Source organism: Candoia aspera, chromosome 14 (genome assembly GCF_035149785.1).
Source record: "Candoia aspera isolate rCanAsp1 chromosome 14, rCanAsp1.hap2, whole genome shotgun sequence".
In the NCBI taxonomy this organism is placed as follows: Eukaryota; Metazoa; Chordata; class Lepidosauria; order Squamata; family Boidae; genus Candoia; species Candoia aspera.
In genome coordinates, this window is record NC_086166.1 from 4,867,963 (window position 1) to 4,891,489 (window position 23,527).

Consider the following 23,527-nt stretch of genomic DNA (forward strand, 5'->3'; position numbering starts at 1 on the left):
AATGGCTTACAACCAGTTCTCACACTTATGGCTGTCACAGAGTCCTGTGGTCACGGGATCGCCGTTTTCAACCTCCCCGGCCGGCTTCTGGCAAGCAAAATCAATGAGGAACCGCACGATTCGCTTAACAACTGCCACAAAAAAGTCGTAAAACAGGGTCAGATTCACTTAATGACTGCTTCGCTTAGCAACCAAAATTCCAGTCCCAACTGTGGTCGTTAAGCAAGGTCTACCTGTACGTGTAATGATATACGTTCATCAACTGTGCAAGTATGAGTCTAAAAACTTGTGAGCCATGGAGTAAAAGTACCCATCACCTAAAATCAAATAACCGACAGAGGTGCAGAATGGACCAGAGGCTTCACGCAGGTACATTCCACCTTATCGAGGACAGAGAAACGGTACACGCTGCGGACTGGCGCTCTTCTGTTCTCCACTTGTTTTCTACACAACTGTCTGATGAAGAACACGCGAGAGTTGAGGGCCACCCTCTCTTGGGTCTAACCCAAGTGACTGGCTTTATGAATTCAGGATGCTCCCCAATGGCCCATCAGATGCCTTGCAGGTAGGGCCTCAGGTAGTATCACTTGAGTTCTGCTGATAATCCATGGAAGCGTAACTGGGCTTAACACCCAAGCTCACTGCTGTCCAAAACCTTGGGATGGCTAATCTCATATTTCATTGCACTTTCAAGACACCTTCCTAACCTCTTTCGGATTGGAGATCTACTTCCTTTAGACACAGACCATTCCAGTATTTTCCACATAAATATGGCTTGTTCGTTTGTTTGCGCCCAGTGAGCCAGTCTCAGGCTTGTCTGTGCCTGGGAAAACCTCCATGCTCAGGGAAACAACTCCATCCTAATTCATTCTTCCTTGTCCTACTTGAACGTAAGCCAACTCCAGGCTTCCGCCCTCCAATTCCAGCATGATCAGAACCACTAGAGGTCCCTCCGTTTCTCGACTTTCCAAAGCCAACCACGCAGAAGGAGACGAAGACCACATTTTCATCCGAGTTCCCACAAGTAGTTTTCTGAGTCTTTATTTAAAAAAAAAAAATCAAGAAAAGAGGAAGGAAGGACTTCAAAAGCTGGCATCATTTGTCTCAGATCTTGACACAAACCTTCTGTTTATTCAAGCCACCAAGATTTCCCCAATGTTGATTGCAACTGACAATGATTTGCAAAACTGGGTATTTTGTATAATTACAAGGGAATGCGGGACACGATGCAAAAGCTATCCAGAAGGAATGCTACCTTGATTTTTTTTATATATAAGGGGTTAGGGAAAGCAGCAATTGTAACCAAGTGACTGGCTTCACCTATTACAGTAAGCCAAGGTTTGTTTTGACTGGTTATTTGAAAAAAGCCATGGTGTCCTGGTCTGAACCCAATGCAAAGCTCTAAACTCTACAAAGAAAGGCTACGAGGTCATCTAAAAGCCTGCAGATAGAGCACAGCTCATCCTTTTATAACCACATTTATTTTAAGATTGTATACACTATCCGTCCAGCTAAATATTTCCCACTTCCATAAATGTTTCCAGGGTTACAGCATTATGCAATGCCACGGCTCACTTATCCACAGGTCTTCATCTCTTGCAGAAACAATTAAGGGGGTTGAAAATAATTCTGAATCTTTTGGGGAGCCCCACTAGAGGAAGCGGGACAATTTCTGCAGGTTTCTCTGCCCCATCAAGAGCTCGCTGAGCAAAACACAAAGCAGAAATCTTCCCACCCCTGCCCCAAAATACAGAATAAGGTTACTCAAACAGAGAAACACTCTGCAAAACGCAACCTGAAGTCACTTCCCGTTTTATCCATCCAGGACAAACACAGCATCGAGGCTTGACCTGAACAGAATAATGGCTGTTAAACGTGTAACTATACTTCCAATATCAAATATAAAACTATATAAAACGATACTTCCAATATAAAATACTCTGTTATTAATATGGAGGTCAACCACTACATTATTGCTTAGTGCCATGTATACATGATCCTCAGGAAACCGAGATTTTTCATTTGGCATAATGGAACTAATGGGTTAGGGTAACTTTCCCATTAACCTTCCCTACTTTGGATAGATTTAGACTCGTCGTTTCCCGGCCTTGGCGTCTTCCAGCTGTATGGACTTCAACTCCCAGAATTCTTAGCAATGGCCTGCTGACTAGGGAATTCTGGGAATATGAAGCCCGCTTTTCTGGAAGTTGCCCAGCTTGGAAAGCAGTAGTTTAGATGGGGGAAAAAAAGCGCTTTAAAACACATGGACTGCCCAAGTTAAGAATCTAAAGGTGGGGGTGTCTACTAAGGACACCATTGGCAGTTCTGGGCCACATGTGCCCCCCATGCCTGTTTCTCTAGCCTCTTGAGCCAAAATCACACTGCAAAATAGGGCTAAAAATCATGGATTTTTGAGCCTGGGAGGAGTGTTAAACGGGTGGGTTAGACTCTGCAAATGGTGATACTCTTTGTGTTAAAAGAACCCCAAACACTCTGAGAAAGGGGGGAGGGAACCCCCTTCTTTCAGCCTTACTGCAATTCATGAGTGTATGATCATCAGCCAGTTTCCCTGAGAAGGGGAAAAATGCAGCCATGGAGGAAAAAAATATTGCTGTCCTTGACTTATGGAAACAGGATGCAAACGACGAAGTTCTCCAATGCAGATGTCTGCTTAGAACAGGGTTCCTCTGACTCCCAGCCTCAGCCCCCAAGTGAGTTCCAAATAGTCACATTTAATGTATACCAGTGTTTCTCAACCTTGGCAGCTTGAAGATGGGTGGACTTCAACTCCCAGAATTCCCCAGCCTGCCTTGTTGAAGTCCACCCATCTTCAAGTTGCCAAGGTTGCGAAACACTGATGTAGACTGAAGGGGAGAGAATTATGGAAGTCAGGAGCATGGAATAATCCCGGGAACCATATTTAACGGCATGCAAAACATCAACAGAACCAGGTTCAGCTTTTGTCCTCTGGAGACCCACAGCTGCTTTTGGGCAGCCCAGATGGGGTGAAGCTCTACCCAAAAACATCTGGGCATTCCTCCATTTAAAAGGAAAAATCCTTAAACGGTCATTATTCCAAGCAATCTGCCTTCCCTCGCAACCTGCAGCTGTCAGAACCAGTGGGGAATTCTGGGAAGGCCCCAGAGACCTTCTCAACCCCCACCTGAGAATATCCATCACCCAACTCTCCCTCAGCAATTCAAAACAAGATGGCTATTTGGTACTCACAGACTGAGTCAGTTTGCATTAAATTAAAAAAGCAACTCAGTCGCAGGTCGGAACCCCCCTAATCCAACGGGTTAGTGTTAGACTTGATGCAACGGCTTGATTTTACGGCCCATTAAAAAAAAAAATCCGAGAAGCATGCTGCTCGTGTAACGAACCCGCCTTCCACCCCAAACTTAGCAGCAAAGGAGACTTAAAGGTGGGTGTTAGGAAGGGTTTAGGAAAAGGAGCCGGCTAAGCTAGAAGGCAGAGTAAATTTGACTTTGCCGCAGACAGTGAGTACTCCCTTAGTCACCCGACGTGACTAACAGCGAGTCTTGTCAATCTAGTTTTGGGCCCGGTAAACCATTTCATAGCTACAGGACGGGTATATATAATTTCTTGCTTCTACTATTCAGAGGGGGAGCAAAACAAGCACACGCACATACCCACTAATTCTGCCTCAGATGGGTCACCTGAGTGCAAAAAATAAGGACTTCAGAGAGTCCTTGGTGCTCTCTGAGCTGGGTGGCTGGCTTGCGGACGTTTCACTGCCCGACTCGGGAACATCATCAGTGCTGGTGAGGGTGGGGTTGGCTCCCTGTTTACATACAGTGGCTTGCCCTGCCAGTGTTGGTGGGGTGTGGTTTTCTCCTTGGTGGGTCCTAGACCAGAGTATTGTTTCCTGCTTGATTGTTTGTCTCCATGGTAGTTCCTTGATTGGGGTATTACCCTAATAACAACAAGGTCATAATAATGCCCTAATAATAAGTAATACCCTAATTCAGGAACTACCAAGGAGAAAACCACACCCCACCATCACTGGCAGGGCAGGCCACTGTATATCACAGGGAGCCAACCCCACCCTCCCTCGCACTGATGATGTTGCCTAGTCGGGCAATGAAACGTCTGCAAGCCAACCGCCCAGCTCAGAGAGCACCAAGGACTCCACAGTTCAACCCCAAACTACAGATATTCTCTTCTATTGGAACTTTTAAGCGTGCCCCTGAAGCACTAAGATCTAGAAAGGGGGGGGGGGTTGCATTTAGAGAAAGCTGAGATTTTTCAGAAAGCTGAATTCAGTTCTCCCACAAACTGGGAACAACTCTTCCTTCATCCATCCAGGAAAAGGCAAGCAGAATCTACTTCCGTATTGTAGCCAAGACTATATTGATGGAGATCCAACTTTGCCGATTACAGACTGGCACAGACTGGGCAGGAGGAAGGGGGCCCATGCCCATCCCTTGGAGGTGCGCAGCTTTTTGAAAACTTCTCTAGCTCCAGGGCCAACTGAGGCTCATTTTCAAACCCACCTCCATTCTCATCTTTTCAAGCCCTTAAATTTTTTCACGCATTGTAAAAAGAACCCAGATTTGGGGGGGGGGGGCAATTCCCACCTTGCCTTCTCCCTTTCAACAGCCCCTAGCTTGGCTCCCAGACAAGAGTGCCCCTGGGGAGATTCATGGACTCTTCTGCACACGAGGACTAGCATGAATGTCCAGGCATGGCTTGGCCAGTGGTCCTGCCCTATCCAGCCCCTTGGGTGGCAGCCTCAAGCCCACAAAACAGGCAGACAGAACCCCAACTCCAAGACTTTTCATCTCCACTGGCTTCATATAGTTTCCTTGGCGGGGCTGCTGCAATGCCCTGGAGATGGAAAAGGACAGGCTGTAACCTCAGCCTTGGATTCCCTCCCCACCCACTTGGGCTGCAAGCACTGCAAACACCTGAGTGTGCGGGAAGACGAATATTTGGGTGACTTGGATCCTGATCCAACAAGCTCTGCAGGAAATTCCACCTTTCTGTTTGGAGGCTTGTCAGCATGGCAACAGGATGGTGTGTCGGGTTGCTGCACCGAGCCCGCAGCTCAGTGCTTCCCTGCGCAGCAAACTCCCTAGGGACATGAATGCATGCCCACGCACGTGATGCAGAAAATGCAACTTACACATCTATGCAATTTGCACACCCATGAAACTTCCAGTTCACCAATGCATCGGCAAGTCGAGAATGTCCTAAAACAAACGGGGGAGAGGGGAGGAATCCAGCAGGTTGAAAATTCTCCTCGAAAAGGAATAGCATACTAGCTGGATCGCCTTTCCAGAATGCTGCCGTTTAGCAAAGGCCTTGCACGGGATTCTGCATTTCTGCAAAGCTTGCTGTACTGGCGGCTTTGCATTTTCTTTCTACCTTATTTTTACGCCAGCGGTGATTAACGCCGCACGGGAAGCCAACACTGGAAAAATTAAAACAGGCAAGGGCACAAAGCCTTCCGAAATGATTCAACAGCAACATTCATGTTTAAAACAGCAAGGCTGTGGAACAGAGGTTAAAGCAGACCTGTCATCTGGAGCAATGCCGAAGGCTGAGCATCCATAGGCAACAGTTTATTTTATTTTACTTATTGCGCACATTTATACGGCTGCCCACGTTGCAATCAACTCTGTCCACAGAGTTGATTGCAAGGCAATTCTCCTAGGCTTTCTTGGTGAATCTAACTAGAGATATATCTTGGCCCAAAAGATTTTCCAAGATTCCTTGTTGTTGTGCTAATTTTTCAGGCAATGCAATATCTCACATTTTAATGCTACCGATGTCCCTTTTATTGTGGCACAGATTTCTGCTTTTTAGGTATGCGTATACATATTCTACGAAAGGCATCCACTTCACTATGACTTTGGTGACATTTTGGCATCTCCCCCCCCGTTTCTGATAGCCGAGGCAAATATTTCTGGAGCACCCTGTTCCACAGCACAGAGTAGGAAGCAAAGAAGCTAAAATGCTCCACCCTGAAACAGCCGTTCCAGCATGGAAATGCAGCAGAGATCAGAAAAACGTCCACTCGTCCTGTGCGCATCCCTTTTCGGATCCAGAAAAGAGCTGCAATGGATGCTTTGAGCAGAGAGCCAACCCCTAAACTTTCTGCCAAGTGCTGACCCTAAAAGAGGCAATGGGGATCAAACGGAGAACCCAGGTGAGCTGCTCCTAATGCCCTCCCCCCCCAAGGGGGAAACAGAACCATTACCCTGGCAAGTGAAACGATTCCGCACCCAACTCGCCTGGAAGCAAGGCTCAAATCACCCCAGGAGAGCAGGACAGAGCTGTCTTAAAACCTAGGAAATGCGGCTGTGCTACCGTTCTTTTGATGCACCAAAAAAGTGTTGATCCACAGCCAGTCAAATACGAGGTTGAGACCCGTTGGGCCTGTTTTAGAAGGCAGGGCGAGCTTCAATCTGTTCCCTAGTGGACAGATTGATGCTTCTGGAAAGCTGCAAAGCAGGACACACACGCACACTGTTGTCGCCCTGGCTGTGTTGCCCGGCAACTGTTGCTTTTGGCCGTGGAGGTAACACACAGCAAGCAAGACTCGTAACTGCTGCTAGTCTTCTCCATCAATTTCCCTAAAAGGGAAATTCCCCTAAAAACCTCTTCTTAAAGCCCGCCACCGTGACAGCAACGTGTCTTTGGGATTGAAAGAATGGATCACCACGCTGAGTTGCTAACATCGAAGACGTCCCCGTAAAGCGACGCAGTTCACCAGCAAGAATTGGGGGGGAACTGATTGGCATGGGTCCTTTACCGCACAGAACTGACCGACTGAAAATAGGAGCTACGAGGATCCGGCGGCAAAGAAGTAGTGCTCGGAGCAAATCCATGCACCAGGATCTTCATTGTGGATTCCTGTCCTGGTTTTCTGGTGCTTGCCCAGTTGCAGCAGGGAGCCTGGATTTTGCTAATGCGCTGTATAAAAACTGCTGCCAAGACAGCAGATCTATAGCAAGCAGGCCTCTTTCCGACTCCTGCCAAGAAATGAAATCCACCTATTTTTAAAAGGACATTGCCCCCTGCACACAGGGGCAGCCCAATATTACTTGAGTGTCTGGAAACAGGGGGTCACTTTGCAAAAACGGTCCACCTCCATTTCTTTATTTTATTTACCCCATTTATATAGCTGCCCAGCTCAGGGGTAAGCGACTCTGGGTGGCGTACGGCAAAGCTGGCACAATTTAAATATCTAAAACATTATTAGTTAAAAACATTAAAGACTATAAAAACCAAGCTAAAAACAAGTGTCCCCCATTGGGGAAGATGGGCAGTGATATAAATTTAATAAATAAACAAAGTAATAAATAAAAACAAAGTAATAGAAGAAGGGATATTATTAATAACGGGGCCAATTTTGCAAAGTTTCCTCCTGTCCTCCAATAGCTTTTTAGACTATTTTTGAGGCTCCAACGGCACCCCATTCCCTCTAAGGCTCAGTTTGCACCCCCAGGCTGGTAAACCCCACCCCCCAATCATCCTGGAGGTCAGTAAAAAAAAGCTGTCTAACAGGGGCTGCCCTTTAGACGGCTGCAAAGCTAAGTTCCAATGCTACAAACTCAAAATTAAACATTCTGCAGCCATGCATCTCATCTTTTTTCACCACACAGTTCAGTCTTTCCAAATGCCAAGATATTTCCCCTATTTTTTTTTTAAAAAGCATTCATCTGGAATTCTCCCCCTAGCCTCCCTTGCGCTGGTTCCAGAAGATGGCTGTGAAACCTCCTTTGTTCCCAAAGTTTTTTGGCCGGCCTGAACACGGTGATGTCATCGGGCTTTGAATCACCCCCGAAGGATCATAGAAATGCCTTTGCCTGTTCCTCACGCGACGGATCTGCAAGACGGGCGACTTTGGTTGGTCTGAAAAATCCCACAGGCTATTGGCAGAGGGTTCGGGCCTGAGGAAAACTGGAGGGTGGGGAGGAGAAAGAAGGCAGCTCAAGGGAGAGAAAACAGAACATGGAAAGGATGTTTCCAAAGTGGGGAAACTGGGATCAGTGCATAAGGGCGGGGAAGAGGACACGCATTCCACACTGCTGCAACCTGAGCCTCGAGAACAGTGTTCCTCCACTTTGCTGGCTGGGGAATTCTGGGAGTTGAAGTCCACACATCTGAAAGCTGCCAAGGTGGAGGAACACTGCTCAAGAATCAAGCTGGAAAATCCGGGTTCAAACTTCATGCCACCACTGACATTCCTTCCCCACTCTCACATTCTTTCGGAGCCTCCAACCTGCCTTGCAGGATTTTTAGCCGGTTCACCAAAAATTACATTGACCTTATTGTAAGGTTGCGAGCAAACTAAAGAACTCCAACGACAGAAGTACAGGTATACCTCGCAGATATGACAGGTTCAGTTCCAGACCACTGCAATCCAGGTAGTCCTCGACTTACAACCACCATGACCAGAACTTATGTTGCTAAGTGAGGCAGTCATTAAGTGAGTCATGCCCAATTTTACAACCTTTTGCCACAGTCGTTAAGCAAATCACGTGGTCGTTAAGCAAATCCAGCTTCCCTCACTGACTCTGCTTGTGAGAAGCTGGCTGGGAAGGTTGCAGTTGGTGATCATGTGATCCCAGGATGCTGCAACCATCATACATACATTCCGGTTGCCAAGTGCCTGAAATTTGATCACATGACCGCAGGGACGCAGCAATGGTCATAAGTGCAAGGACCAGTTGTAAGTCACTTTCTTCAGTGCCGTTGTAACTTCGAACTGTCGCTAAACAAATGGTCGTAAGTTGAGGACTACCTGTAAAGCGAATACGTCTACGTTGGCTAATGTGTGTAATGGTATGTGAGAAAGACCTGGGAGACGGGGCAAAGAGATGCTGCCTAGGGAACAGTCGGATAAGAGGAGGCCTAGCCCACAGCTGTATAATGGGTGGAGGAAGAGGCTCAGAAGGGACCCTCCCGAACTTTTCAAACTGTAACAGGAGAATTGTACTTTCAGACTTGCAAGATTCTGTTCATGTAGCCTTACAATGTCGCGAAAGCAGCGTCCCCCCAAAGGGTCAGACATGACTCAGTGCTTGCACAGGGGACCTTTCACCTTTCACCACCGCCTTACAATGAAGTAGAATTAGCTCATCTGGTCGTGTTTTCCCTCTGCTCCACCTGGGAAGGCTGATGTGTGAGAGGCCAGGCTCCTAAATGCCACCACTCTCCGAAGTGAGGCGAGAGCGATTTCCAACAAGACCTTCTCAGTGGTGGCCCCCCGCTCACCAAAAAGAGAATTGTTCTGTGCTCTTCCTCCTCCAGCGTTAGCACAAACTAAAATGAATATGATTTATGCCATCTTTGGAAGCGGGGGAGATACAGGATACCCTTTGAATAAAACCCTGTTGCTGTTTGGCCAAGCACAAAGGAGTCCGCTGGTCTTTGACAGGCTATACAAAATGTTCCACCGTGGAATGTTCCCTCCGCGCAAGGAGCTTGCCAGAAGGGGCTGGAGGTTAGGAACAGCCCATTCTGAAGTCAGAATGCCCCATGACAGAATGTTTCCTATCTCCTTGGCCTTTGAGTTTAAGCAACACACCCCAAAGTGCAAGAAGCATGCAAGCACATGGCTATATTTCTCCTCCTTTCCAAAGTGCCCCGTGGTTTCAACAGCCAGGGCAAATTCAAGCCCCAACCCACACATGTTGCGTATTGCAAACGAACAAAAAGACTTTGCTGGCAGCTGGTAGAGGAAGTCCAAAAATAAATCAAATCAAATGATTTTGTCCGAATTCTTGCAGCACTTCGGGATTGGAATTATGAACTGGACGGGCCCTAATCTGTAATCCTACCTCAGCACCAACTCACTGTGCAGGTTTCCATAATGCATCGCCCTAATCCAGTTTATCTACAGGTTGTCCTCGCTGAGCAACCACAATTGGGACTGGCAACTTGGTTGTTATGTGAAGTGGTCATTAAGTGAAACCACAACTGTGCTTATAATCTGACTTCAGCTTTCCTTTGCTTTCCAGACCTGCGAAGGTCATCAATGAGAAGATTGGACACAAAGTGCCTTTTTCATCACCGTTGTCACTGCAAACGGTCACTAAATGAGGACTGCCTGTATTTGTCTGCAGGAAGAACATACTGGCCTACCTCACAGGGGTGTAAAAACAGCCCATCCCATCTCTAGGAATTGCAGTTCCAACACTAGCAGTGACTGCCAAGGCGAGGAACGGAGCTTACGCAAAGTGTTTTGAACATCAAAACATAAGTGAGGCCAGCCTCATTTATCGGGGGGGGGGGGGCACGAAATCTGTCCCTCCCCTTCCAGCTTCTGGAAACTCTGCCTTCCTCCCTTAAGACTGCAGAGCCCTTTGCAATGCTTCCTTAACAACGCTAGCAACTCCTTGATCCTAAGAACAGAAACTTGCTTAATGCATGTATGTAAACACAATGAATTCCTGGGAATTTCATCAAAGATACCAGAGATTCTACACTGGTACGATAATCCGGGAAACAAGCAAGAACACGCACAGCATTCTTAACTCTTCTTAATCTATATATATAACAGGCCAGAAATGAACCATTTTTTTAAACCAAGCACTGTGCTTGGGCACTGGGGGAAAAAAAAAAACAGGCAGGGCAGGACCAAAACTGAGCACAATTTAAATTATGTAAAGGGTAAAATCTCCTGTCAGTCAAGCTCACTTTTTGGTGACTTCATGGGCATCCCCACCTAGTTTTTTGGCAACAATACAAAAGTGGCTTGCAAGGCTTCTTTCAATCCCCCAGTCTAGCCTGCATCTCCTGGTGGTCTCCCATCCAAGTATAACATACCTTCCTATTTATTTAGCAAACGTATAGGCCGTCCATCTCATACCCATGACTCTGAATGAATTACTATCATCCAGGATTATCACCCCCGGCAGATGTAGTCACTGTTGTGCTGTTACACTGAATATCACAATTTGGAACCCATTTTGGGAAAACTGCGGGGGGGGGGGGGACTGCAGGAGATCCTAACCTGTAACCTCCAATTCCTCCCCCTCCATGAAAAAGGGAATCATGAATATTTAAGTTTCCCCATCCATAACCAACGCGCACACTGCCTGACAGCATGCCATCTACAGTTTCTGGAAAGGAGGGAAGAGGGCACCTCTAAGCACGTGCAGAGTGCACCACCTCACCACAAGCATTCGTCCAACTGGAAAGCAGGAAACAAAACCAAGCTTTGGGAGCGGGGGGGTCACCAGGGGCTGTGAGAAGTGATGCACAGACACCATTCAGCCCACATGCCGCTTCAGGGGGGAAGAAGGAATCTGCCCCCACCCCGGCTTTTTTCTGAAAAAAGGACAGGTCTCCTGTTTGCAGAAGTTGCAAAAAAGGAGGAAAAAGGGAAGCTGCAGTCCTGTTTCAGGAAAAAGAAAATTTTTTTAATAGCCCAGCTGCCTCTTCAAAGCTTTGCCTGCAGACAGAGTTGCAAAATGCTACCTGTCAGGCGCCAGCTGGAAATCTAAAAGTCCGGCCAGACCCTGGTCCGGCCCGACGGGGTCAGTTGTCCGAAGGACAACGATGGGGGGGAAGCAGGAGAGAAGAGGCAAGCCCAACACAAGTCGGGCCACGAAAAGCATTGGCGTGCCTCCTGCACGCCCCCGTGCAGAACTCCCCACCCATAACTCCCTGTGCAAAACTTTTTGCACACTCATAACGCACCTCCCCCACCCCACCCCGTGCATATTTTAAGCCCCGAAGGTTCCTCGAACCTGCTGCAGAAACGGAGGGGTTTAACCTTTGCACGGGGAACGGTAGAACCCACGAGCCGAGTGGCAACCCACTTCTTCCACCACCCCCACCACCCCAATTTCTTTTTCTTTCTTCTTTCTTTGAGTTGCAACACACAGCTACCTTGTTTTTTGTCCATGCTGGTTTCCCAGAAGTGACGGAACAGCAAACCGCACACGCCTTGCAGGGGTGACTGTGTGTGTGTGTGTGTGTGTGTGAGAGAGAGAGAGTGTGAGTGTGTGTATGCGCTCGCTTTGGAGGCTGGCTGCAAAAAACGGTGACAGTCACTCAAAGGACTGATGCACACTCCTCTGTTCTTGGGGACTTAACGTGGCCACCGTCCATTTCTCTTCCAAGGCTAATCCTGGTTTAAGGTCTGTCCTCCCACGGTTTGCCTGCCAACGCGGCCTCCCGGGGTGCCGAATCCTGCAACGACGACGATGGCAGAGGACAAGCCATCATTCTCCTCCTCCTCCTCCTCATCCGGAAAGGTGAAAAAAAGACGTCCCCAAACTTGAGCAAGGAATTCCCCCACGCCTTCAGACCAGGGTAAGAAAGAAGATGAAATTGAAGGGGGGAAAAAAAAATCAAAGCAATTGGAATCAAGCTCCGTGGGGTCTTCCGCCCAGCGGGAGCCGAGGTGGCCTGGTTTTGGGCTGCTCAGGTTACATGGGGGACACACACACACACAAACAGACGAACTCTGCAACTGAAGTTGTAAAAAGAACTGTTTGGGCAGGGAGAAGACAGGCAGCCCTTGACGTCAGACAGGAAACTGGAAGGAGGCCAAAAGGGGCGGGGCTCCAGGACTGCCCAGCCCTTTGTGGGGCGAGATGCCAGGAGAAGCTATGGGGGGGGGGCACCTCCGATGCCCCCAGCAGGATCCCTGCTCCTTTCAAAGGGGTGCAACAGAGCCTGTCATGCAACTTCGCACCCGCTCCTCTCTCCCCCCCTTCTCCCCCCCCCATTTTTAATTTTGGAAAATCCTGCCAAGCAGGGCTGCTAAGAGGAGCTGACGGGCATCTGAACCCAGGGCTGCCCTTGCACCCTGCAGCCAACCCCCCTTGCCCCGCAAAACAATGCAGGAATCACTGTCCCTCCCTCCCGGTGGGGAAATGTCTGGGGGGGGGACACATCCCCCTTCCCTCACTTTCTCTGCCCAGAAGGAGGGGGGAGAGTTTCTCCCTTGGGGCCCCCAACTCTAGTTGGAAGGCCGGTTGCTCTTTGGGACCCCCGCCTGGTTTTGGCTGCAATTGGCAACATGTGCAGGCGGTTACAGGTTCCTAAATAGATTACGAGGATGAAGATAGCCAAGCACCCAGGGAGTTTGCAGTAATAGGTGCAAGAAATGAAAAGTGGGGGGTACGGTGGTCCTAGAGTGCTTAGATAAACCCCAAAGCAGCTGAGCACCAAGCAGAGGATTTAGAGGCAGCAATTCCACAGCCGGGCGCATCTGTGCATGCCCCAGCATCTGCCACATCGTACGAACTTAGCTCTTCTTCTCAATGCCAAGACCTTGCAGCCGAGACTTTAAAAGAAAGTGGGTGCTGGGCATCCACAGGGCTCAGGGCCCAAAAAGGCTGGGCTGGGCACACAGGAACCTGGCTACAAAAGCAGCCAACGGAGGCGGAGGCCGCCTGGAAAACACACGCATTTAAAAATAAAAGGCGCCCCTGGTGCGGGGGAAAGGTTTTGTTTGTGTCTGCGGGTAGCCAAGGAACCTTGCTGGAGGTGCCCCGTGCAATCATGCTTGCCAGTCCCCGAGCTCAGCCTCCCCTCGTGGCAACCTGCGTCAGGAGTGAAACAGGAGCCCGGCTGGAGCGCGGACAAGCCAGATGCCAGCAGGGAATGGAATGATAACCTTATACCAGCAGGATATATTTTGAAAGAGGGGTGGAGGAGAGAGGCGGAACGCAAATACACAAACACACACACACACACACAGAGGGCTTCTCTGCAGATAGACAGACACCGGAAGGTTCATGCAGCCTGCAGGCTTTGCATTGGCAACCCCTAGGAGAAAATTCAACGGCGTGGCGGTTCGGGTGCAAGCTGTTCTCTGTTGGCCCGCTCTGTCTCAGAGGCTGGATGGCAAGGCTGGAGGGGTGCCCGCGAGACACAGGCCCAATCCCCAGAAGTCCATCAGAAACGGGAAACACCACAAACCTATAGAAGTCTACCACAACAGGCAAAGAACGGTGGGTGGGTTGAGTCCTGGCAGCCTCTCAAATGGGCGGTTCACAAACAGTCCGTTTTGCACCTCGGAGGGGCAAGACTGCCACCGGTGGCCCCAATCCCCAAAAGAGGAGAAGCAGCAGGGAGTGCAGCCAGACTTTTGTCCCCCAAGAAATGCACCCAGCTGCCCTCCAGCTATGTGGGACTGCAATTCCTACCGGCTCGCACGGAAGAAGCCGAACCAATTCCAGGATGTTCAAACATGTCCCAAAAAAGTCCACTGTCATGACCCCCCCAATTTTTTCCCCTTCTTTTTGGAACCGCACGTGGAAACAGAAGGTTGGATTCCCTTACAATCTGATCAGACGGATGCTTAGAATCATTAAGAACAGAAGAACGGCCAGGAGGGAGGGTGGCGATTGCTAAAACAGCCAAGCGGGTGCAAATCGAACTGCAAGGCAAACTTAATTCACACAAAACTCGGAGCCAAGGATGGGAAACGCTGGGCCGGACCCGGCCTCTGCTTGCATTAAAAAAAATTTTTTTAATAAAAGAACCAAGTTTCTAGTCCTCTCACATTTATCCTTCCTCCTAAAAACCGTGCTCTTCTGCCCATTTTATTAGAAACTGCACAAGCGGAGTCAAGGGTTAGCAAGGGGAACATGGAAGAGAAAAGCACCCATAAAGAAATTACAGAAAGAGGCCTATGCTAGATCAACTTGCAATACATCTACATAAAAATTCCCATCCTCCAGTGCGCTGCACATTCACAAGTGCCATTTTTAGGGGGGGGGGCATTTGAAAACAGGAGGTGGTTACCAATACCAAGGGTTTCCAGATGTTTTGGGCTACCACCCCCAGCTGCATGGCTATGATGGCATCGTAAGATTGCAGAGGGGGGGAGGCAGAATTTTGAACACACTAAACGAAAATAGATGCATTAAGCCATCCGAAGCTTTTTTTTTAAAGCTTAATATACTGATGTTCCTTGACACTTCCAAAAAAAAGTAGCCAATCACAATTTGGAGGGACTCTTGGGCTGCAAAAAAAACAAAAAAGTTGGGGGGAAAGATGGGGGAATCCCAGGCAGGTGTTCAGGGATGCCACAACGACTGGGGTTTTCAGCAGGCCAAATGCAAAGCAGAGGTTTGACCCCAGAGCAAGAAAGCCTTGAAAGATTTCTATCTTACACGCTCATTGCATATTGTTGGACGGGAATCATGTTAGTTTAGGATAGCAAAACCTCAGAAAGGTCGGGTAGCACCTTTTCCAAGTAAACCATTTGATTAAAAGGTGGACATTTTTGCAAGCTGGACTCCCTTCTTGAGAAGGATGGCTCCAGTTGTGTTACCGTGTATCCCTGCATCCAAATCAGACACCTTACCATTCCACATGTCGAAGGGAGAGAGTCCAGCGCATGAAAGCTGATGCCCTTTAACAAAATGGGCGAGTTGGAAAAGACGCTACCACGCTCCTTCGGATGATCGCTGCATGAAACTGGAACAACCAACCGCAAGCAGAGACCAGGCTCTGGACCGACCAATCAAAATTCTCCACTGCAGCGTCCCAGATCTGCCGGAAGTGATCAGATCTGGTTGGAAACCAAGCGACTTCTCTCTAAGATTGCCAGCTAATTTCTCCCTTGAAGAATAAACTTAGCAAGCCCCCTGCCAGCCTGAAAAGCAGAGCAGCCCCCCACCCCTTAGAGCAGAAAACTAGATCCCAGAATTCTCATGAATCAAAAGGATGCTTGATGGGCACTGAAATCTGGCCCTTGACTTGCCCTTGGGGAACGGTGCCAAATGCCGAATTAAATCATTGGCTGCTGCCTGATTTCAGAGGAGGGCTGGATCTGAAGGCGAAAACCCCAAAGTTTCTGTGCAGCAGGAGAAACTAGTTTCTCTTTTTAACTCTCTTTAAAAATGGGTCAGGCTAAGGAACCACTGGGCACCCAACAGCTTTACCTAGTCAACGGGAAAGAGAAGAAGAAAAGATGTCATCTCAAGAAAATGCTCCCATTATGTTAAACCATGTACATCGATATTAGGAGGGGCTGGGGGGGGAAGAGGGGAAAAATGGGATCTGGGTTGAGGTAACCACAAAATTCTTGGGTTATGAGACTGCCTGCAAGTCCTGTAATAATGGAATCCAGATGGGTTGGAGAGCGGGCCATTTCCATATACAGATCTGCTGAGGTTTGCAAGGCAAACGTCTAAAAAAAGAGAGAATAAAAAGGGGCTTACCAACCCTGTTCATGTCCTTCCATCCAGCTTTGCTGTCATCGCTGCAGATGGGGGCCGTGATCTCAAAAAAACCCCGGGGGAGGAAGGAAACACCAACACACACGCATGGACACACATTCTCAGCTTGACAGATCTTTCCTCTTTGGCTTCTGCAAAATCCCAAGGTCAGCCAGGAAGGAAGACAAAATACGCCCCCCCCCATTATTTCCCAACCCGGATCAGGAACAGCAGAGAGCTAGATTGGACCTTGCAAAGATACGCTGCAGGGGCTTCGATCTATGGCCAGGGGTCATGCGCGCTGATGCGCAGAGCAGAACAAAGTGGATATCGCCTCTGCGAGAGATGCTAGGTGGGAAAGACCAGGGCAAGCAGGCACCCCACTGCAGCAAAAGCAGCCTAATTCAGATGTGCACACACCTCCTCCCAGGAATTGGAACAATCCCAAAACGGCGTTAATGAATGAAGGAATGCAATCAAAGTCAGATGGTGCAGCCCACATGCACCCACCCCCGGACTGCACGGAAGTGCAAGGAAATGTGCTTGGTTGCTGTGCCAAAAGTCACGAGTGAACTCAGCCAGTGGTGGTGGATAAGTTTGGTCTACTGGTTAAGGTGCTGGGCTAGAAACCAGGAGACTGAGAGTTCTAGTCCCGCCTTAGGCCTGAAATCCGGCTGGGTGACCTTGGGCCAGTCACTCCCTCTCAGCCCAACCCACCTCACAGGGTTGTTGTTGTGGGGAAAATAGGAGGAGGAAGGAGTATTAGGTATGTTTGCCGTCTTGAGTTATTTATAAAAATAATGAAGGCAGGAAAATAAACAAACAAACAAACAAACAAACAAACCACAGCTTATGGCTTGGTGGAGAGTTGTAAACCCAGCCCTTTTTGCTGCACAAACACTGTGATTAAGCAACCCTGGGTTTAGCATGATGGGTGAACACATTCACCCTTTCACCATATCCTAAATGGGACAGTTTCAGAAAAAAAAAAAGGGGGGGGAGACATTTCAGAGAAGGAGGGAGAAGAGAGATTGGAATACTTAATTGTGGGGAGGGGGTGCAGAGAGACCCCTGCCATCTGAACTGACAATTTGGAAGGGCGACAGGTGGCGCCCACCCATTTGCTGGGCCCGCACATCTCGCTAAACTGAGTTTGGGGAAACGGGGGCCTCTCCTCTTTGCAGAAGATCCTAAGTCCAGAATTGGGCACCGAAGAGCCGCAGAGGCTGAGTTCACACGTGGCATCAAGTCCCCTCCAACCGAACGCGCCCGTTACAATCAGGGCCGCAACTGGGGGGGGGGGGGGCAAGCGGGGCATGTGCCCTGGGCACCGCACTGGGGGGGGGTACCAAAATGAGCACTGGGGGGGTGCCAAAATGGGCACGGAATCCATGTTTGCCCCAGGTGACCCAGACCCTAGTTGTGGGCCTGGTTACAATTAGTGTGGAAGCCATCGGGCTTCCCCCTTGCGCATCTGCCTGCCGTTCTTCTCCGTCCCGCTTGCCAAATCATTCCATTTTCTCTTCTCCCAGCCAGTTCTAAAATATCTGGGAATCTCAGCCCCAGGGAGCCAAGAGTGCAGCTAACCTCTTTGCAAACCCAGACGGTACACTCAGAGTTCCTGAAAGCGAGGCGCTTCTCAGAAGTGGGAGCAGAGAGAAATGCTGTAATGGAGGAGGCGGCCACAGTGAGTGAGTCAGCCACAGACGGGGACCTTCCTATGCAGCTGTAAAGCTTATAACTTCGTGGAAAGAAGCAGGGAGGGGAGAACGAGATAGGAAATTACTGCTCAGGAGGCTGAGTCGCATTGAATCCCAGCCCCAGCGGGGAGGGAGGAGACCAGACACCCACCCCCAACGAGGAAGGGGCTGAGAAGGTGGTTTTGCAAAAGAGAGAGTGCACAGTGAGGACTCAAGGGCCCCAGTCACACTGAAAGCTAAGCTAGGGTGGGGATTGATTGATTGATTGATTTGCAGGGGCTCGAGTGCTGCTCCGGCAACCCTGAGGGGCTGCCGCGTTCCCTTCTCCCAGTGGCACCGCAAGAAGGCTGCCAACCCCAGCAAGTAAAATCCCGGAAGACATTGTGTACAGAGGTTGTGCACACTGTCCTTTGGGATTTTACTTGCTGGGGTTGGCAGCACACATCCAGATGCAACAGGGCACTCCCAGCTCACACCAGATCCTGTTCCAGGGCCCCCTGAAAAAGCCAGGGTTCTGCAAAGTTAAGATGATGATAATGATGAGATTGCCCCAACCAATGCAATGGGATTTCCACGAATTACCTGAAAATCTAGCGGTAGGTGTTGACCCCTCTCCTGCCACGTGTGCTCGATTAAATGAAAACCTATTCTACGGAAACCAAGCTCCACCTTTTCTGGCACATCTGCACCCATCTGCAGATCTCAAAGCTGGGATTCCCGCTGGCTAGGTAAACCGGCATGGTTCAGCCAGCTAATTCTTGAAACAGCAGGAAGCCAATCTGGTGAGGGTTAAGCACCTTAGATCCAATGATTACTAACTCCTTCCCACAAACCATGATCATTAAAACAAACTTTTTTTTTTGCAACGTCCGTTCAAACCAGGGCTTGTAGGATGGAACATCCATCGTCAGCTCAGCAGAGAAATCCTGAATCAGGTCTGCAAAGGTGCCCTTCTAAAAATGGTGGAATGTACCAGTTGGGAGTGATTAGAAAAATACAACATTGCTTTGTCTCTTCCCATGTAATTGTCATTAGCCAAGGATCAGGAAAGGGATCTCAGCTATTTTATTATTACTCTAGATTATAGTCAAGCTGAATAAAGGTAAGAATGGGACCACAGCGGTAAGGTGATTAAAAAATAGATACATATTGGTGATCGCAATCAATTATAACGTGGGAAACAGCCATAGGGCACTGACACACAGCTAGCTCCATCCTTTTAATTATTTTTTTCTATTTCTATTTCAAATTTAGTCACCGCCCACCTCACTCAAAGAGCGACTCTGGGCGGTTTACAGTAGCATTTTAATACTAAATATTTAATTTTAATATTTCCGCATATTATTAAACGTAGACCGCATGGAAGCATATCCCACAATCTTCTCATTTTTGCAGTATCATAAAGACTTCGAAGGAACTTCTACAATAACCCGCACCAAGTGACCAACAGTACATCTCAACTGAAGGAAAAGTTCTGATGCGTGACAGTTTCGACTCGGCCGACGGGCTGCCGAGTGGATGGATTCCCACATTACGCTGGCATAAACAGAGTTCACTGAATCCACTCCAAATGTTGGCTTCTTGCTGACCCACGAACCCTTTGGGCAAAGCCAGCCACTGCAGCTCAAAAACACCATTTTCCGCCATTCCAGGATGAGCGGCACTAAAGGAAGGGGATGAAAGTTGCTCGCTGGTGACTGGGGGTGAACTCAGAACCTTGCAAACCGCAGATTACAGCCTTGGGCGGTGCGTGAACCAGCCCACTACATTTAGGGCAAAAGGCAGCACAGATGTGGCTGAACATAAATTGCAAGCCGCCTGGCAAATCTGGAGCAGCTTCAAAGTCACTTTGGAAGCGGGTCACCTTTGGCAACAGTCCCCAGCGATAAAGCCCGCCACCTTTGCTGGGCTTTCATTTGCAACTGCCCACACTTGCAACTCCTTCACTGACACACACACAGACTTTTTATACTGTTGCTTTATTTGGCGACGCGGCCTCAACCAGGCTCCGCAGCCAATGAGAAAGGAAGGGAGGCCACCGGAAGTGTAAACAGTTGACCGAGTTTGAAATAAAAGGGGCACCGCTGGGCAGGCGGAAACGGAGGAGCCGGCTTACGCAAAGCCAGGAGGGGAGGGGAGGGGAGGGGAGGGGAGGGGGCGGCCTTCAAAGGGAAGAGGACCAACCCAGCTGCATATGCTGGTCTTTGACGGTAATTTGATTTGATACAGCAGCAGCAGCATTAAGGTCATCCTTGCTGGCCTGCTCGGCTCCAAGCCACCAGGTGCTTGTGTGGCTCCCGAGCCAGCATTGTGCATCTCTTTGCAAAAGCTTGCCCTGGATTCCATTTGGAAACGCCCCTGTTTCCAAGTAGATACCTGGACATCTTGTGCTTTGTGCAGCTGCAATGTTTTCGAGAGTAGGGCATGGTTCTTGGCTGCCTGGCCCTCTTGCTCAGATGAGGATGCAACTGACGTGGCTGGTCCTGCATCCCACCCTGCCACACCAGGGTCTTGTCGGCAGGTGAGCCTAGCTACGGGAGGGCTGCCCCAGTGCACAAGAGAAGGGAACAGAATTGACACACAACTGAGGGACCCTGAAAGAGCCCCTCAAACATCCAGGAATTTGGAACCCCTGTTCTGTCCCAACTGCATTCCTATCCAATGTTGCATTAAATATTTTGTACATCACTCAGCAAGGAGGGCTTCTCCTTAAGGGTGAAGTTGGCCAAGCTACCCAGGCCATGCAAGTGGGATGCAGCCCTCAGACCCATTTTCCCCCTCCCTCCCCACAAGTAATACAGACTTATTTGGAGGTTTTTTTAAAAAATAAATAAATAAATAAATAAATAAATAAAATAAGTGTGCAAAACCACTAGCTACAGCATGCAATGCCACTAACTAAACACAACTAAAAATGAAAGAGACTAAAATAAGTGTGCAAAACCACTAACACCGCTCCCCACCCCTCAAAAATGCAAAACAAACCGACACACACAAAGAAAAAGCTGGCTCTGGTTTAAAAGAAAAACGGATTTCAGTATTCTAGGGAAAAAAAACCAGTCTCTGAAAATGCCCGTGCTTTGGAAAATGCAGAACTGAAAAACTCCCAGCCTGAACAAGATCCACGCCAAGTCCTGCAACTGTTTGAAAATCTCAACCCTCAAGAGAATACGGTCTGGCTACCGGCAGCCTTTATCTTCAGCAGAGATCCTCAGCCCATTTCCAGCACAGCTCCGCCTTTTCTGGTTGGTCTTTTGGTTTCCGGCCTCTTACATCATCCAAAACAAGACTTCCTTCCCAGAAAGAATGCCCCATTCATTGCTCTCAGGCCCCACTCTTTGCATTCGGTACCTCTAAAGCAAGACTCAGCCACTGCACTTCCTACAGCATTACAGGTAGTCCCCACTTAACAACCATTTGTTTAGTGATGGTTCAGACCTACAACGGTGCTGAAAAAACCGACGTATGACCGGTCCTCACACTTATGACTGTCACAGCATCCCCACGGTCATGTGATCACAATTTGGGCGCTTGGCAACAGGTTCGTGTTTATGACTGTCGCAGCATCCTGTGGTCATGTGATCACCATTTTCTTTTTTATAGTAAATTTTATTAGGTTTCAAGAGAAGAATAAAAACTACCAAAAAAAAAAAAAACTACAAAGAAGGGAAAAATGTGCGGAAACACAAGAGAAAAAATTTTCAAATTTACAATAAGATGCGGCTTCCGACTTCTAACAGCACGGATATACAAAAATTTCCATAATCAATCTCTTACTCTATATTAAACCAAAACACCACACTATTTCTATAAGTCATTCCACTTTAACACATAATAAAAATCACTAACTATAGTTACTCCTCCCCCTTATATTAAAATAAAGAAAAAAAATTCATATAAACCTCCTAAACGTCTTTCTCTCCTCCAAAAGATAAAACAAATTTAATTATTCCCTTCCTACCACTATTCTATACATTTCTGTCTAGTATAATATGAATCAAATTAAACAGCACATAACTTGCCTATTATACTTAATAGTACAACAATTTTAATAATCCCAATCTTAATAAACCCAAAAAACAAAGACAATTCAAAACAGTAATTCCATGTCTTTAAAAGGGAATAACATCGATCAAATCCTTAAAGCAAACCAGATGAACATTCTTCAACCCTTATCCCACTTCAAAATAAACCAGAGCAGTTACATATCCCCACAATCCAGGCCAGGGTTTCTCCACCAGGGTTCTGCAGCACCCTCAGGTTCCGCGAGAGGTCACTAGGGGTTCCTTGGGAGATCATGATTTATTTAAAAAATTATTTCAAATTCGGGCAACTTCACATGAAAGAGGCAAGTTTCATTCTTTATTTCCAGTTTAAGAACACTGTGAATGCATCTAGACAGGCCTACCCATGAAACGAATATAAGAATTTTGTAACTTCTGGCCTGTCTTTGAGCCTGAATGGGCAGGGTTCCTTCCCCGAGGCCTAAAAAATATTTCAAGGGTTCCTCCAAGGTCAAAAGGTTGAGAAAAGCTGATCTAGGACACAACTGCAGAAATTCCGTGGCCTTGCAACCGTGGTTGCACTAGAATATAAGAGGCTGTGCATCTCCGAAGGTTGCAAGCAGGGCAGATGGGTAGTCCTGGTGGGGCAGATGTCCCCCAGCAGCTGGTATTCAAGCTTGGATGCCCATGACTCAGGAGGTGGTGGGTGTTCTCACCCAACTTGATTTTATCTCATCCTTTTTTTAAAAGCACCTATGCCGGTGACCATCCACAATAACCAATCTTAGGTACAGCCATGCTTCCTTTGGTAGGTCTGAGGTCTGCCCACGTGTAGCTCCAAGGAACTTGCATTTTAATATTGTGAAAGAGGAAGAAGAACTGCTTTGTGCTCCCATTTTCTACAGTTCGCAAGAACTTCAGCATGGCCAACACAACTGGTTGAGGAGAAGGCTTGAAACGCTTCTCTGGGTAGGGTCTTGCATCCAAAAGTGAGCTGTTTCCCAGAAACCCAGGGCTGGTAAAACACGATAAACTCCAGGAATTTAACTCCAGAGAAACAACGGTAGAGTTCCCCAACCTCAATTGTTTCCCTCCTGCATTTTTCATCCTTGGGAAGCTTTCGTTTACACTTCGACAAGGCGGCCTTCAAAATCACACGGACTTCCTGCGTGACCAACCTAAGGTGACTTGCTACGTTTCTCATCCAGCTTGCAATGCATTCTTGCCCTGAAGGTCAGGCTGGCGTGCGTGCTGTCAGTGGCTCAGAAATGTGACAGGACTCATTCATAAGAGATTTATACATACACACACACACACACCACTTAGACAGGAAATGCAAATCCGAACTCTCTCCAGTTAAAAACACGAACACACAACTTGGCTGGACTTGCCACATAGAGGGGTTCAGAAGGCCCGCCCAGAAAGCTGTCCAGATCCACCGTCTCATTGGAAAGAAGGTTCAACCTCAAACATGGAAGCTACAGCAGAGTGGCACAGCACACAGAGAAGGCTTCCAGGCTCAGCTCTCTGGCTAGCAAAACTGGGAGCTATAGACATCACCACCAACCAGTCGGCAATGCTAAGTTTGATGCACCGTTTCAGACCTCCATAACTCAGTCTCCAGCTGTGCTGAGCCTCAACTCCTGTAAGATCTTCGAAC

General features: G+C 48.2%; 1 protein-coding gene across 2 annotated transcripts in view; it reads right to left on the reverse strand.

Moving 5' to 3' along the window:
- Positions 1-23,527, reverse strand: part of MAP2K3 (mitogen-activated protein kinase kinase 3) — a 45,169-nt gene that overhangs the window by 15,035 nt on the left and 6,607 nt on the right. The window contains exon 1 of one of the 2 annotated variants that reach the window (XM_063314605.1): positions 11,872-11,985. The exons of the other annotated variant lie outside the window; for it this stretch is intronic. Coding sequence (XP_063170675.1) covers positions 11,872-11,887 — 16 coding nt within the window. The 5' untranslated portion in view covers positions 11,888-11,985. Of the gene's footprint in view, positions 1-11,871; positions 11,986-23,527 lie in introns of those variants that run through there. 2 annotated transcript variants of the gene reach the window in all.